Source organism: Tupaia chinensis, unplaced genomic scaffold (genome assembly GCF_000334495.1).
Source record: "Tupaia chinensis unplaced genomic scaffold, TupChi_1.0 Scaffold000288_2, whole genome shotgun sequence".
Taxonomy (NCBI): domain Eukaryota; kingdom Metazoa; phylum Chordata; class Mammalia; order Scandentia; family Tupaiidae; genus Tupaia; species Tupaia belangeri.
Window position 1 is genome coordinate 1,892,792 of NW_006159773.1, and position 14,479 is coordinate 1,907,270.

The following is a 14,479-nucleotide window of genomic DNA, read 5'->3' on the forward strand; positions in this document are numbered from 1 at the left end:
AACAAAATCTTAAATAAATGGTAAATAAGCAAGAACGGTTTTAACTGTTCTACAAAGCCTGTAAGTCATAAAACATTGATAAATTTAGCTACTTAAAAGTCAAATTATGGAGGCCAGCACGTGGCATGGTAGTTAAAGGAGTTAGACTCCCACATAGTCGACCACAGTTTGAGTCCTGGGTCTGGTAGCTTGCTTTCTCACTTTCCCTCTCTCTCTCTATCTCGCTCTGTCCATCTCTAGTCAAATTAAAAATAAATAAAGTCAAATAGCTCTTTATTAAAAAAAAAAAAAAGTCAAATTATGGGGCCAGCAAGTGGCATGTGGGACTCTCACATGACAGACCATGGTGTTCAAGTCTGAGACTTGGGTGGCCTGCTTTCTCACTTTCCTTCTCTCTCTCTGGTACGACTTAAAATAATAATAATAATAATGAATAAAATTAAATAATTATTTTAAAAAGTTAAATTATGATGTTAAAATATATCATACAAAAAGGCCAAAGACAAACCTCAAACCAAAAAGGAATTGAAGAGGTATGACAAAGGACTTATTTTTCTGTATGATACCTAAAGATAGACAAGCCTCACAATATTAGGAAAAACTAAACAGGGCCAGCTTCGGTGACATTGGTGGCAGCATACACTGATCTGCAGTGCTGGAAGCCATATGGCCAACTGTGAACATGTCCAGCACTCTCAGGCCCAAGATCCTGGCAAGCTGAAGGTTTGGGAAAAAGGGATGGTAGTGAGATGAGACCATGTCAAGGGTGTCTGCCTGTCTGTCTCTCTCTTGTACATGCAGTCTCATGAAATAAATGACAATTTTTTAAAAAAGAAAAAAAAGAAGAATTCTGTCGGAAAAAAAGGTAGAATATAAACATATTCTCAGGGAAAAAATAAGCCAACAAACACAAGAGAAGATGCCCAACTTCATTAACAAAAGAAATACACATTAAACTAATCAGGTAGCACTTTTACACATCAGATTAATGATTTTTTCCTCCTCATAAAACTCTGGTATGGGATTAACTGGCCCTCAACACCTATCTACAAATCTCAAGGAAAAACAATCACATATTTTTACTATTATCAAGAAAATTTACTTTATTTAAAAATCTCATTTGAATTTAATCAGCAAAATTATTCAAGTTTAATCAGCAAAATGACTCCCTAAAATGTTAATGATTAAAGCTTTTCATGTAAGAAATATCAACTAAAGTCTTATCTTATTTCATGGATCCTTAAAAAAAATAATACATTAAATTGGACCAGAAGATGGTGTAATGATTACGTTGCTGGATTCCCACATAGTAGACCCCATAGCTTAAAACTCAAGCTGGGCACGTATATGCAAATGCCCAAAATCCCAAGAGGAGAATGGAGGAGAAGGGATTATGGTGTAGCATACTCCCAGGGGGTAATTTCTTGCTTTCTGTCTCTATGTCTCTCTGGTGAGCACATACACCCTATAGCAAAAATCTCTTTAAAAAAAAAAAAAAAAAGCACATGAAATGTAAGAGGAACAAACAATTCAAATGCGTGTAAGATTCTATCAACATTGACTGTCTCCAAGGAGACAGACAGACACAGAGGTTAGGGAGAGGGCTTTTCAATGTATACCTTTATGACTTTTAAATTTTGTATCATGTGTTTTTATATATCATAAAATAAATTACATTAAAAGTAAAAACCTACAGCAAAGAAATCTACAAAAAAAAAAAAAAAAAAAAAAAAAAAAAAATGGTCGCAACACAAACAAAAAAAAAAAAAAAAAAAAAAAAAAAAAAAAGCATGGTCTGACATCCCAAGGGACTTAAAGTATAAAATTCCTGGCATTGTGTTTAAAGTGTCTTCCACCAAGAAAATCTGCTAAGGAGGCCTCCTGCAGTGTACCATGGTAAACTATTCTGAAGCAAAGAGCCACTGCAATCACTTGGTATTAAAAAAGCACCACTCATAACCTCCTGTTCTAATCCCCTCCCCAAGATATGTAGTTTATTAGATTACAAGCCTTTCCTTAATACTACCATATTATAGGTAAACCTAGTAGCTTGGGAAGAGCATAGATGAAAATATGTATTTTTATCAGCTAAAACACATTAATGAAACCACAGATATCATTATGTAACAGCTTGTCATGCTCAATACCTATCAACCTGCTGGTATCCAGTAACAACTTAGATAAATAACTTGTTAAAACAAATGCTGTTATTTCTAACAGTCCTTTTTAGGAGGGTGTTTGGCAATATTATTATTATTATTATTATTATTATTATTATTAATGTAAGAAGAGTACTTACTAAAACGGCCACTAACAAAAAGGTAAAATTTTCATTTATTACTTTACATATTAAAGATTATGAAAGTAAAAAACTGGATAATGAATACAAATTATATTATCATGTAACTATTGCATACTAAATTTATTTTAAGACAATCACTTTAGATTCAGATACAGAAGCACTATTTTAGATGTTAAAATCGTAGAGTCTGGGCCAGCCCCATAGCCTAGTGACTAGGTCAGCCAGATCCCACACAGCCAAGCACAGCTCGATCCCAGCCTGGGTGTCTAAAAAACACAACAGGCACATGTGTGTGTGCTCCAATCCCAACAGGATGGAGAAATGGAGGAAAGGACTGGGACAGGACTGCACCCCACTGGGGGGGGGGGTCTTCTTATCTCTCTCTCCTGGTGAGCTTACATGCCCTCTCACAATAAAAACAAAAATAAAAAAAAGGTAGGGCCTATATTAATCTGAAAAATCTGGCCAAAAAAGATAAAATTTTAAATATATATTAACAAATTCCTAGGGATGTACAAAATGTTCAGCTTGTTCTATTCATTATAAAATACTCATCTATTGGGTCATCAGAGAAGTCTGGACATATTTTTCTGGTTTTCTATGTAAAAATGCATCATGACTTTTCCAACGATCCAGCAGCTAAGGCCCCTGGCCTACAAATGCCAATTTTAAATGCTACCCTGAATCACCAGACACAGCTTTTACAAAATGAATCCAAATGAGACAAAACATTTTTTAAAAGAATGGGCTTTAAAGCATACATCTGAGCCTACTAACAAACACATTCTGATATTTACTAACAAACACATTCTGATATTTCATTCATCTACTTCATTAAGAATTAAAAAAAAAAAAAAGAATTAAGATTAAGAGGAATGCTACTTTGAAGCAGGGTCTCACCAGTGCCCTCAGAACTCCTGTTAGCATGACAGTGGGCCCCCTAAACCACTGCTATCAGTTTAGTTTGAACTGAATATCAGTAAGCAATCTAGGTAGAATAATCTAAAATAGGGACCAGCAGTTAGCGTAATGGCTATGTTGCTGGACTCCCATGTAGTCGACCGCGGTTTGCATCCCGGACCCAGTGGCTTAAAACTCACGCCGGCCCGAGAGGAGAAGAGGGGAAGGAGAAGGGACTGCAGCGTGGCCATCCCCCCGCGCCCCCCCCCGGGGTGTGATTTCTGGCTTTCTGTCTCTCTCTGTCTGTCTGGCGAGCACATGCACCCGAAAGTAAAAAACAAAACAAAAAACCTCTCAAAAAAAAAAAAAAACCAAGAATAATCTAAAATAATTAATTTTGGAGAAATACACTATAAATTAAGAATGGTAACAATAAAAATTTGACATTCACATTAAAATAATTTTGTTTTAAAAATAATTAAACGTGTTTTCTGCACCAAGACTTCTGCACAGGCTTAACATCTATTTCTTTAAAGAATATCATTTTTAAAACATTTGCTAGAATTTTACTTTTAATAAAAATAGCAAAACAAGTTCCATCAAGACCCCTTGTCACACTGTCAAATCATAAAGCACTTGAGCTATCACCCACATTCCCACCTCACTTCACCAGTGAATGGAAATAACTGAGAAGCTTCTACTCGTGACTCTTCTAATTTAGCCATCCTGGGAACAGCTTGTAAAGCAAACTAGTATAGGTCAAAACATGGGCGAGGCTGAGCTAATCAGAAACTGACAGCCGCGGCATAAACAAGTTAAACTGTTAAGGAGCCACTGCCATGCTCACGGGCGTGAGTGCCCTGCTAAGACACTCGCTCACCTTGAATCGGGGTGAATCATTCTCCCACAAAAGATCTGACTTGAAGGTAAATGATAGAAGGCATGAAAGTTGCTCCCGATATTAGTTACTACATAACTTTTAAACACAGACATGTTTTAAAACCCAATGAAGACATTTTAAGTGCCAATGCTTATATTTTAAGTGTTCCACTAAATGATCTATTGAGAAAAAGGAAGTCTATTTCCCTTACATGATAGAAGTAATAATATATTAACTAACACTCATGGGGCTCCTACTCAGCCAGAAAAGGTTACAGGTGCTTTTGTACAAGACCTCACTTTCACACAGGACACACGCAAGACCTCTATACAATAGGTTTTACTTTGTAGATAAGTCCATTGATGGTTAAAAGGCTGAAAACACAGTAGCACTAAATAAAATTCTTGGTCACATTACCAAAAAATAGTAACATTGTAAAAGATGAAGCCAAGTCACAGTTCTGAAACCAGAACCAGTTCTCTGATATAGGAAAATGAGAGTTTTCAGAGTACATTCATCTTATATATGTTAAAATAACATACTTGGATTTGAGTGCCTCAAGTATTCTATTCTAACATTACACTGATCTGCTGAACAGTATCATCCCACTCTTGTTCCCTTTTAAAAATCAAAATATTAGCATTCTTCTTGTTTAAAAACCATTTAATTTTTTGGTTAGTCATTTAAAAAGTAAAATCTCTGAAAACATTCACAATTCAACGAATTCATTATTAGTTTTAACTTGACCTCCATTCAGTAACTTGGCAAGCTAATCTTTTAAAAATGACTAATGTGAGTAGTTTTCGATGCAACAATATCAATTCTTAACTTTTAAAACACAAGGACACATTTCCAGTACATTGTTTTTATGAGTCTTCTTCAATCATATTTAAAAAGAAAAGAGGACCACTTCAAGGAGGACACAGCTATACTCAAAGCGTTTTCTTCCATGTGACAAACTACATAGCAGGGATTAAGATCTTGCTTGGAAAAGAAAACTGACTTTACAGAAGCTTTGTGTTGCTTGGCAAATGGTGACGGTCTTATAAATTAATACTCTTTAATTTCTTAATATACAAAGAAAGCTGTGAGGTAGATGAAAGATATAATTATTTTTATACAAGTAGGAAAAATTAATTTCAAATAGTATTATCTTAAACCTTTTTATTTTTATTTTAGACTCTTGTCCTGAAGACAGATGGCTAGCTACCATGTTATCAATTTCTTAGGCTTTAGGAGCATTCGACCTCAACAACAGTAGATACATAGAATCATACATCGCTGTCAATTAGAGCTGTAGCATATATTTTAGCAGCAGCAAGACCTTAAGAGAGAACATGACAGCGGGTGGTTTTAGTTGTTCAAGTTTAGATTATTTAAAAATCCTTAGTAATTATATACACACATATACAAACACACATATACAAACACACACACACACACACACAAAGTGGAAGTAATTTTTCCTCCTCCTAAATAGAATGTTTAAAATACATGCAATAGAAATCTATATTGTTTAATCTTATAATCTCACAAATTAAACTTCTTTCATTCTAACAGTTTATCCAACGGAATCATACTGAGGAAAGCTGTTTTGATCCCAAGAAATGGTATCATCAAACCTTATTGGAGGAATAAGGGGGGGGGGGTAAGGACAAAAATTATAAGTAGTCATTTTAAGCCTTTTGGTTGACAGGTAAAACTCACAGCTCTTCTAACCAGAGAAATAAAAACTTAGACAAAAGGAGAAAAACATTATCCATTTCATTCCTACCAAATATATAAACTAGTGATTAATGTCACAAGCTAAAAAATTACAAAGGTCTACCTTAGAGGTGATCCACTTGATAAGAACCAACGCCAGACACCAGATCAATGTAATTCCCATTGGATCAATCAAAAGTCCGCTGCATAATCCCTCTCTCCCTGCGGGCAGTGAGCAAGGAAGACCTCCTAGGAGTCTGACAAATAACCAGCTGTCCCCAGACAGAAGAGAGGGGACACTGACTGCCTTGAACCTCAGGCAGTTGCCTTCCAACAGAGATCACCTGACTCCTCTGAGAATGTGCTGCCCAGCCAGCCTTCTTACCCAGCGCATGCTTAATGCCACAACCCCAGGGTTGGGCCAGAGTAGCCTAAGTAATGTTAGGAAAAAAAGAAAAAACAACAACTTTAGTGGGGTCTAACTTAACAGTCTCATAAAATTTAGACACAGCCTCAGGCTAGGCCCAAACACTGTCATATTCTTAAAACTAATAGACTACCCTGAAAAAAATTATAAAAAATGTCCCCATTCTCTTCAAATAGACATTTTTGGCAGGCATAATACCCTACCTTTTAAAATATTAATGTACTTTACTTTTTTATTTTAATTTTAACACTGAATTTGTTCAACTTTTTATTTCCTCTGGAGCCAGGATTACTTTATAAAAGTTAAAGGCTGCCATAAATACCATCTGTACAAGTGAACATTTACTCATTTGGGATTTACTGACAAAGGCTAGAGCCAGGCTGCATTTTCAAATAATTAAAAGTATATTTTCGAGGCCTAACTGGACTATGGCTCATATTGTTCTTGGTAAGGTCAGTGTTTGTGGCTATGTGCAAGTTAACGAGAGCATCTCATTCTCCAAGCTCTGTGCCCTCTCCCAGCAGCTCCCTCAAGAAACTTTCAAGTATTCAGGAAATACTTATTAAACTACTATTTTGTACTACGCCCTGTGCTAGACGGTAGGATTACAATGGTTGAGTAAAAGCAGGCAGCTCGCCCTTGTGGTGCTAGAAGTTTGGAGTTAGAATTAACCAAGTACGCAAATAAACACAAAATACAACTGTTACCAAGCAGAGACAGTCACTGCCAACAAAACCTGGGTGGACCTAGTTAACCAGGGAGGCACTTCTTCCTGGAGTCCCTGAGCTGAAACATGGCAGCAAGTCAGTGAAGACAATAAGCAAGACCTGTGCAGACAGAACAGGCCCGGGAGCGGGCGAGGGAGACAAAACACGGCACAGCAACAAGGGAAGGTGGAGCTGCAGCAGCAGGAACACTGCCGGAGCCTGTCTACATCTTGAAGGTTCAGTCCTACCTGCCAGAACTTGAGCAGATTTCTGCATTTCAAGATTCTGGGGGCTGGTTCCATGGTCAACTGGTTAATGCAGCCAGATCCCACATGGCTGACCTCATGATTGGAGACCCAGACCCAGAAATTTGAAATGCACCCTGTACATGTGTATGTATACCAAAAGGACCAAGACATGTAAGAGAAAAGACTGCAGTGATCATTCCCCATGGAGAGTGCTTGCTCGCTCTCTCTCTGTCTCTGGTGAGTGCCCTCAGTCAAAACCAGCCATTCAAACAAATGCCACTTTGATGAAGTACGGCTAGGTGCAGTAGCCACTGGAAGAGCAGTGAGGTTGCCGGGGAAGAGGTATGGGAGGGAGGTAGAAGCCCAGACTCAGAAATACATAGGAGGCGACAGGGCTGTGCCATGGGCTGCAGTTCAAGACTGACAGAGTCGTCTGCACATCAACAGTACACAAATGATGGCTCTAAATTATTTGAAAAGAGTCAAACTGTTCTGTTATCTTCAGTGTCTTATCCTCAGTACAAAAAAAGTTGAATTAAAAGAAAAGTTAATCCTAGACCTGTCAAATGAATCATGAATTAACTATACAGATCAAAATCAAAATGTTTCTTAATTGAAACTGTAACATGGCCACAAACTTTTCACTTCCTGCCACTGAACAAGATGTAGTGATCCTTGCGCAAATTAAGATACTGGTTTTTGTCATGAGATTAGGTTGGACATGAGACTGCGATGGTCTTTGATGACTCTGTAAAGATGCCCAGGAGGGGACAAAGCAGCACAGAGTCACAGCCCAAGACTCAGGAGAAACGCCATCAGCACCTCTAAGAGGCGGGGTAGCCTGGGCCAGTGGCTAACCCAGGCTCTGAGTCAGCCCTGCCACCCTGCCCAGGCTGCGCTCCAATCAGCTCACTACCATGATGGTCAGCCCAGGAATGCTGCTCTCCCCAGCTCACTCTTCCTTTCATCCACTGCTCAAATAGAGTAGAGTTTTGAGAAATAAATATGATTATTATTTTTGCAGTACAGTACATAGTTTAATAATGTCTTTTAGTGGTTAATAAGAGAACTCAAGGATCTGCCTTCTCTTTTAACCTAAAAAGGAAGCATAGAAAGGGTGAGAAGTGAAAGAGTCTGCATTGAGACACTGATAAATTCTCTCATCTAAATGAATTTCTGTTGAGATTATTCCCATTTCAAAACTTAACTGGGCTTAGAGAGGAGAACCTAGGTTTACTTCCCACCTTTACTGTCATGAGCTGAGTGACCTTTCTGTGTGCTGCTTCTTCCTCTTCACAGGGGTGAAATTGAATCCGAGCAAGAATCCCCTAATGTATTTTCTAGGGTTCCTGAAATATAAAGTCCACTTGCATTGTAATGGCCCAGAGTAAGGAGTAAGACTTCAGACTTTGGTTATGATAATGAGCAACATGCCTATGAGTGAGGGCCATTTGACCACTAAAACTCTCACTTAAAGGAAAGAAGGTTTTCATTTCAATGTCTAAGATGTTTTGTAGACTGGAAACTGCTGGTTGTGAGCTCAAAGACCCTAGGCTGAATGGTTCCAGACACCTGAAGAAGAATTCGATTATCTAAGGCTTCACCAATCAAGAATGCCCACGAGATGATCACGCCCTCTTGAACCAATCACTGAACTGATCATGTGCCTGGGTCCTCTGCCTCTAATTTTGCCCTTAAAAACGCATGTGGGGAACATCTCGGGGAGACCAGGTCTTTTCAGCATGAGCTGCCCGCTCTCCTTGCTTTGAGCTCTGCAATAATTATAGCTGTACTTTCCTTCACCACACCATGTGCCTATGGTTTGGTTTTATAGCGCTTGGGCGAGAGAACCTGATTTGAGTTCAGTAACAAAACTGCACCTATGATAGCTAGCTCGCTGTGGGCTCTCGATACATTTTAGCTGAATCAGAATTAACTATTCAAAACCTAAAAATGATAATGTCCTAACCACTCTAGCTTCCCTTTAGCTCTAGGCCTAATTGAAATCGTAGTGGCTCGAGCGGAACTTTTTGCTGTGCTTGCCAAGTGTCCTGAGAAACCCCCTCTGGCTCCCAGCAGGTCTGGGATCTTGGTTTTCATTTCTCACACTAATTGGTGGGCTCCCTAAAATGGTTCTCCCGTCACGTTTTAAGAGAGAGTTTTTTTCCTTTTGAAAAACCAATGTAATACACTGTAAAGTTATATGTAATCCAATGTAATATAAAGAAGATTATGATGATAATAAAAAATAAAAAAAAGAGAGAGGTTTTTTGCTATATGGCCTGTGCTTGCCAGAGAGGGGGAGAGAGAGAGACAGACAGACAGACAGACAGACAGACATAAAGCGAGAAATTACCCCACAGAGGGGATGGCCATGCTACAATCCCTTCTACTCCATTCCCCTCTCGGGATCTCAGGCAGGCGCACACACGCTCCCAATGTGAGTTTTAAACCGCAGGGTCTGGGACTTGAATTGCCGTCAACTACATGGGAGTCCAGCGACATAATCATTATGCTATCTGCTGGTCCACTGTCATGTCCTTCTTAAATTTCTACTCTAAGGGGCCAGCCCGTGGTATGGTGATTAAAGCTGCTGGAGTCCACATGACAAACTGCAGAGTTCAAATTCTGGACCTGGCAGCTTGTGAAACACACTGGTACATGTGTGTTCATGCCCCAAATCCCAGAAGGGAGGAAGAGATTGGATTGTGGAGTGACCACTGTCTATGGGAGAAAGAATGCTTTCTTACTCTTCCATCCCTGCCAGCTAACATACTCCCTGACTGGCAATATTTTTTTAAAGTTCTACTATATGTCTTTATTCCTTTTTTTTTTTTAAAGATTTTTTTTTTTAAATTGAATTATTTTTATTTAACTTTTTTTTTGTTTAATTTGACCAGACAGGGACAGAGAGAGAGAGAGAGAGAGAGAGAGAGAGAGAGAAAGTAAGCAAGCAACTGGACCTGCAGTCGGCCACGTGGGAATCCAGTGCCCTTAAGCACCATGCCACCTGCTGGCCCCTATGTCTTTATTCTTTAAAAAAATTTTAAAATGCCAGAGGGCATGTGTACTTGCACATGAAGGAGAGGGAGAAAGCCCCCACCCCCAAAGAACAGTCATGCCATAATAACTTTTCATCTATTTCTTCGTCCTGTCAGAATTTTGGGCACACATGCACATGTTTGCAGCATCTTTCTCAAGCTACCAGGTCCAAGACTCAAACCTTGTAGTCTTGTCCATGTAGAATCTAGCTCCTCTAACCACCAGAGTATAAGGCCGGCCCTTCTATATGCCTGGCATTGTAATACAGAGATGATCAAGAAACAATCCTCCCAAGTTAGAAATTTTCCTATTTGAATAAAAATAGCTATTGAATTTATATCTAAAATCCTTAAGCTTTCATTGCTAATGGCACATTTATATCACTCAATTTACAAAAATCTCAGGCAATTCATTATTTCTGAGAGCAGTATGTTCAACTTTCTCAATGTCATAAACCCAGCCTTAAAACTTTGTATTTTAAGATATGATATACTTAGCACTATTTTATCTAAGTAAGTTACAGACTTCTCTTAATAATAACAAAGTTCAGTTAAGATGAAATGAAAAACAAAGGCTACTGTCAAATTAGGATGAGTATTCTTAAACATTTTTATTTTTTGGAAATTTCTCCTGAAAATTAATCCTTCCAGAGTCAAATTATGTAATTTATTATTTTGTCATGAAAAAGTTGCCTCTTTTACAGTAACAACAAATGCATTCTTTTAATTTTCTTGGTTGTCTTGAATCCATAGTGAAACATGGAAGAGTAACAATAATAGGCTGACTAGTCCAGAAAAATTAATACAGACAGAATAGAAACAGAATAACTTTCAAAAACAGAAAGTGGATACTATAAGAAAGTATAAACTTTTTACCTTTCTCGGGCTTCTAAGGGTAATATCTGAAAAATTTAAGTTAAAATAAGATCTCACTATTTTATGAGTATAATCAATAGAAAAAAAGGTATGACTTTGATCATTGTTTCTCAGAGAAATAATCCAAGAGCAAATTTTATCCCTAGGGCTCGCTGCCACCCACAGGACACCTGTCAATCTTGGCAATAGCCGTTAGCTATCCATATAGAGACTCAGCAAGTCCCTCTCCAGACCAAATTAGGCCAGCCTCATCTGCATTGACATCAGTGCCTATAATTTTGGAATCCCATGGACAGAAATAGCCTATCAGAGTTCTTTATACAAATGTGGTGTCTGTAGAAAACTATAAGCAATTTTATAACAGAGAAAGAAATAAAAACCAGGCAGCTGAAATAGCTCAGCTGGGTAGTTTTAGACTGAAGATATGTCAAAAATCTTTAAACTGTACTTTTAAATCTTTTGAATGCCAGCCAATTTTAATAACAAATAATAAATCAGAATGTGGTTTTTGTTAGTTTCTTTTACTAAAAACCAGGGCTTACTACTCTTTCAAAGGGTATACATTTCAAAGGACACAAAAATGAGAAAAAAAAATTAAGCTTCCCTAACTAACGCAACATTACTTAGATGCTATGGTGACAGAGTTTTACCAGTCAATTAAGACTTTTCTGCCAAACTGATTTACAGTTATGAATGAAGTTTTCTGGTATACAGTATCTCAATATTTCAGGGAAATGAGCATGTAATTTCTCCTAGGATGAAAACAAGAATAAAAATATCTTGACGTCTTACAAAGTCTTCTGGTCCAGAAAACATCAACCTATTAGGTTAAAAGAACTTAAGAGATATGCTTAGTCATAATTTTCTTGAAAATTATGAAAAAGTAGAAAATTCTTACGAAATATATTGGCAAATGCTGCCACAGTTTCCAAGAGAGGGAAAAAAAAAAAACAGTAGTGTAGATACTATAATTACAGAGTCTGGACTTAGAAAGGGAGCACACAGGAGTGCACCTTTTCTAAACAGAAAGCTCCTAGCATTTTAGAGCAGAAAACGTCAAGGACCCAAGACACCTTACTTTCAGCAAAGCTGCACACAAAGTTTTTGATGTCACCCATAAGAACAAAACAGAGCAATAAGAGCCCAATATGACAGCCAGGCAGACGCCTAGCTCAATGACCAATCACACAACAAGATAATGGTACTCATGTCAAAGGAGTGGAAGAATTCCAGAGTTATCTAAGGGAAGTCTGCATTTGACCTTGTCTTGTTCTACAGTACTTACTGCAGTGCAGATCAGACAAAGAGATGTCAAATCTGCATCTAAAACACAAAAGGCAAATCAGCATGCTGAATTGGGAAAACTAAAATGAGTCTGCATTTTGATATAAAATAAACTCCACGGAATAGGAGTTTAGTTTTTGCTATAGGGCACATGCACTCACCAGAGCAAAACACACACACACACAGAGAGAGAGAGAGAGAAATCACCTCACAGGGGGGATGGCTACTGCAATACCTTTTCCTCCAGTCTCCTCTTGGGATTTAGGGTATGCACACACACAGGCCTGGCGTGACTTTCAAGCCCCTGGGCCTAGGACTCAAACTGTGAAGTCAGCCATGTGGGATCCAGCTGTCTTAACCTCCATGCCACCTGCTGGCCCTGAAAACCTGTTCTTCAAGTTATCTTTTTTTAAAAAGGCACAGAATTTAAATTCTCAGTTAATAAAAGCCAGTAAGTGAAGGCAATCTTAGAAGGCACTGAGAGTCAGATAAATATCCAAATCAAACACAGTCCAATATCCTCAGTACAGCCTACATTTCTAAGACTGAATTCAGCTCTGAATTATCAGTGGAAGATGCACATACACATAACACTTTTTAGTTCCTTTCTTTCTGCCCCTCATGAGAGAGACAGACAAGAACCCTCAACAAGCACCATGATTTCCCCTCTGGCATGCACATGCACCCATCCTGCACAGGAATCAAATCCCTATCTTCCACGGCTTCCAGCGTTGCAGGGCATTGCAGCTACAGTTAAGGCTATGCTTCAGGCTACCACTGAGCCTCCATGACTGAGCCCTCATGTGACATTTTTTATTGAAGGCAGCAATACTACATAAGAGTATATCACAACTGAAATACTTTAGGCAAAGAAATGAAAAGAGAAACAGAATAGGTGTTAAATGACTGTAAAATAAAATAATCTAAAAAATGTTTAGGCTTAATCTATAAAATTACAAAATGGGGAAGTCCAATAGGCACAAATCTGTGGGAAAAAAGAATTTGACTCAATGTTACTTTCTAAGAAAGTTCTCAATTTCTGGGACCAGCAGTTGGCATACTGGCTGTGTCACTGGACTCCCATGTAGTCGACCACGGTTCGAGTCCCGGACCTGGTAGCTTAAAATCACGCCAGGCGTGTGTGCATGCATGCCCAAGATCCCAAGAGGAGAGTGAAGGAGAAGGGACTGCAGCCTGGCCAACCCTCCTGGGGGATGATTTCTCGCTTTCTGTCTCTGTCTCTGTCTTTCTGGCAAGTGCACAAGCCCTATAGCAAAAACCTCTCAGAAACAATAAAAAGAAAAAGAAAAAGAAAAAAAAAAAGAATAGCCTCAATTTCTAACAGCTTGCTACAATCAGGATATGTAAAGCAAAAAGGAGCTGCCTCAAACTAGCCCATCAAGAAGCTCATGGGCAGGCTAGAAAAAAAATGACCTTCTAGGTCTTTGCCAACTCTAAGATTGTACAGTACTGTAACTGACAGCTCATAAATGCTTGTGGGCCAAAAATAAATAATTCAAGTTTTTGCCATAGGGGGCATACATTCACTAGAAAGAGACAGAAACAGTGAGAGGAAAGTGAGAAATCATTTCCCAAGGGGCATGACCATGCTGCAATCCCTTCTCCTCCTTTCTTCTCCTGGGAATTTTGGGCACACATGCACACACATCTGGAGTGATTTTCAAACAGCAGGCCTGGGACTGGAACTGCTATTGGCCATGTGGGAGTCTAGCACTTAAAGTAATAATGACCAGAATTCTCCAATTCTAATGACAATTATCAATCCATATGTTCAAGCAGATCAATCAACTCCAAATAAAAAACCTCAAAGAAAACTACAGCGCAATAAATAACAATCAAATTGCTGAAGTGAATTGATATAAAAATCAGACATTACAAGAAAAACACAGATCAATATCCCTTATAAACATGAACACAAAAACTTCAGAAAATATTAATAAATCAAATCCAACAACATATAAAAAAGAAATACATTAAGACAAGTGGAGATTATCCCAGGAACCCAAAATTGATTTAACATTCAAAGAGCAATAAATGTGGGATCAGGTGTTTGTGTAGAGGTAAGAAAAGTGAACCTACATGGGAAAGA

At 38.3% G+C, this 14,479-nt stretch overlaps 1 protein-coding gene across 2 annotated transcripts in view; it reads right to left on the minus strand.

Moving 5' to 3' along the window:
* Positions 1-14,479, minus strand: part of PDE7A (phosphodiesterase 7A) — a 139,260-nt gene that overhangs the window by 85,467 nt on the left and 39,314 nt on the right. Inside the window, exon 1 of one of the 2 annotated variants that reach the window (XM_006150436.3) lies at positions 5,911-6,057. The exons of the other annotated variant lie outside the window; for it this stretch is intronic. Within the exon in view, the coding sequence (XP_006150498.1) occupies positions 5,911-5,970 (60 nt within the window). The 5' untranslated portion in view covers positions 5,971-6,057. Of the gene's footprint in view, positions 1-5,910; positions 6,058-14,479 lie in introns of those variants that run through there. 2 annotated transcript variants of the gene reach the window in all.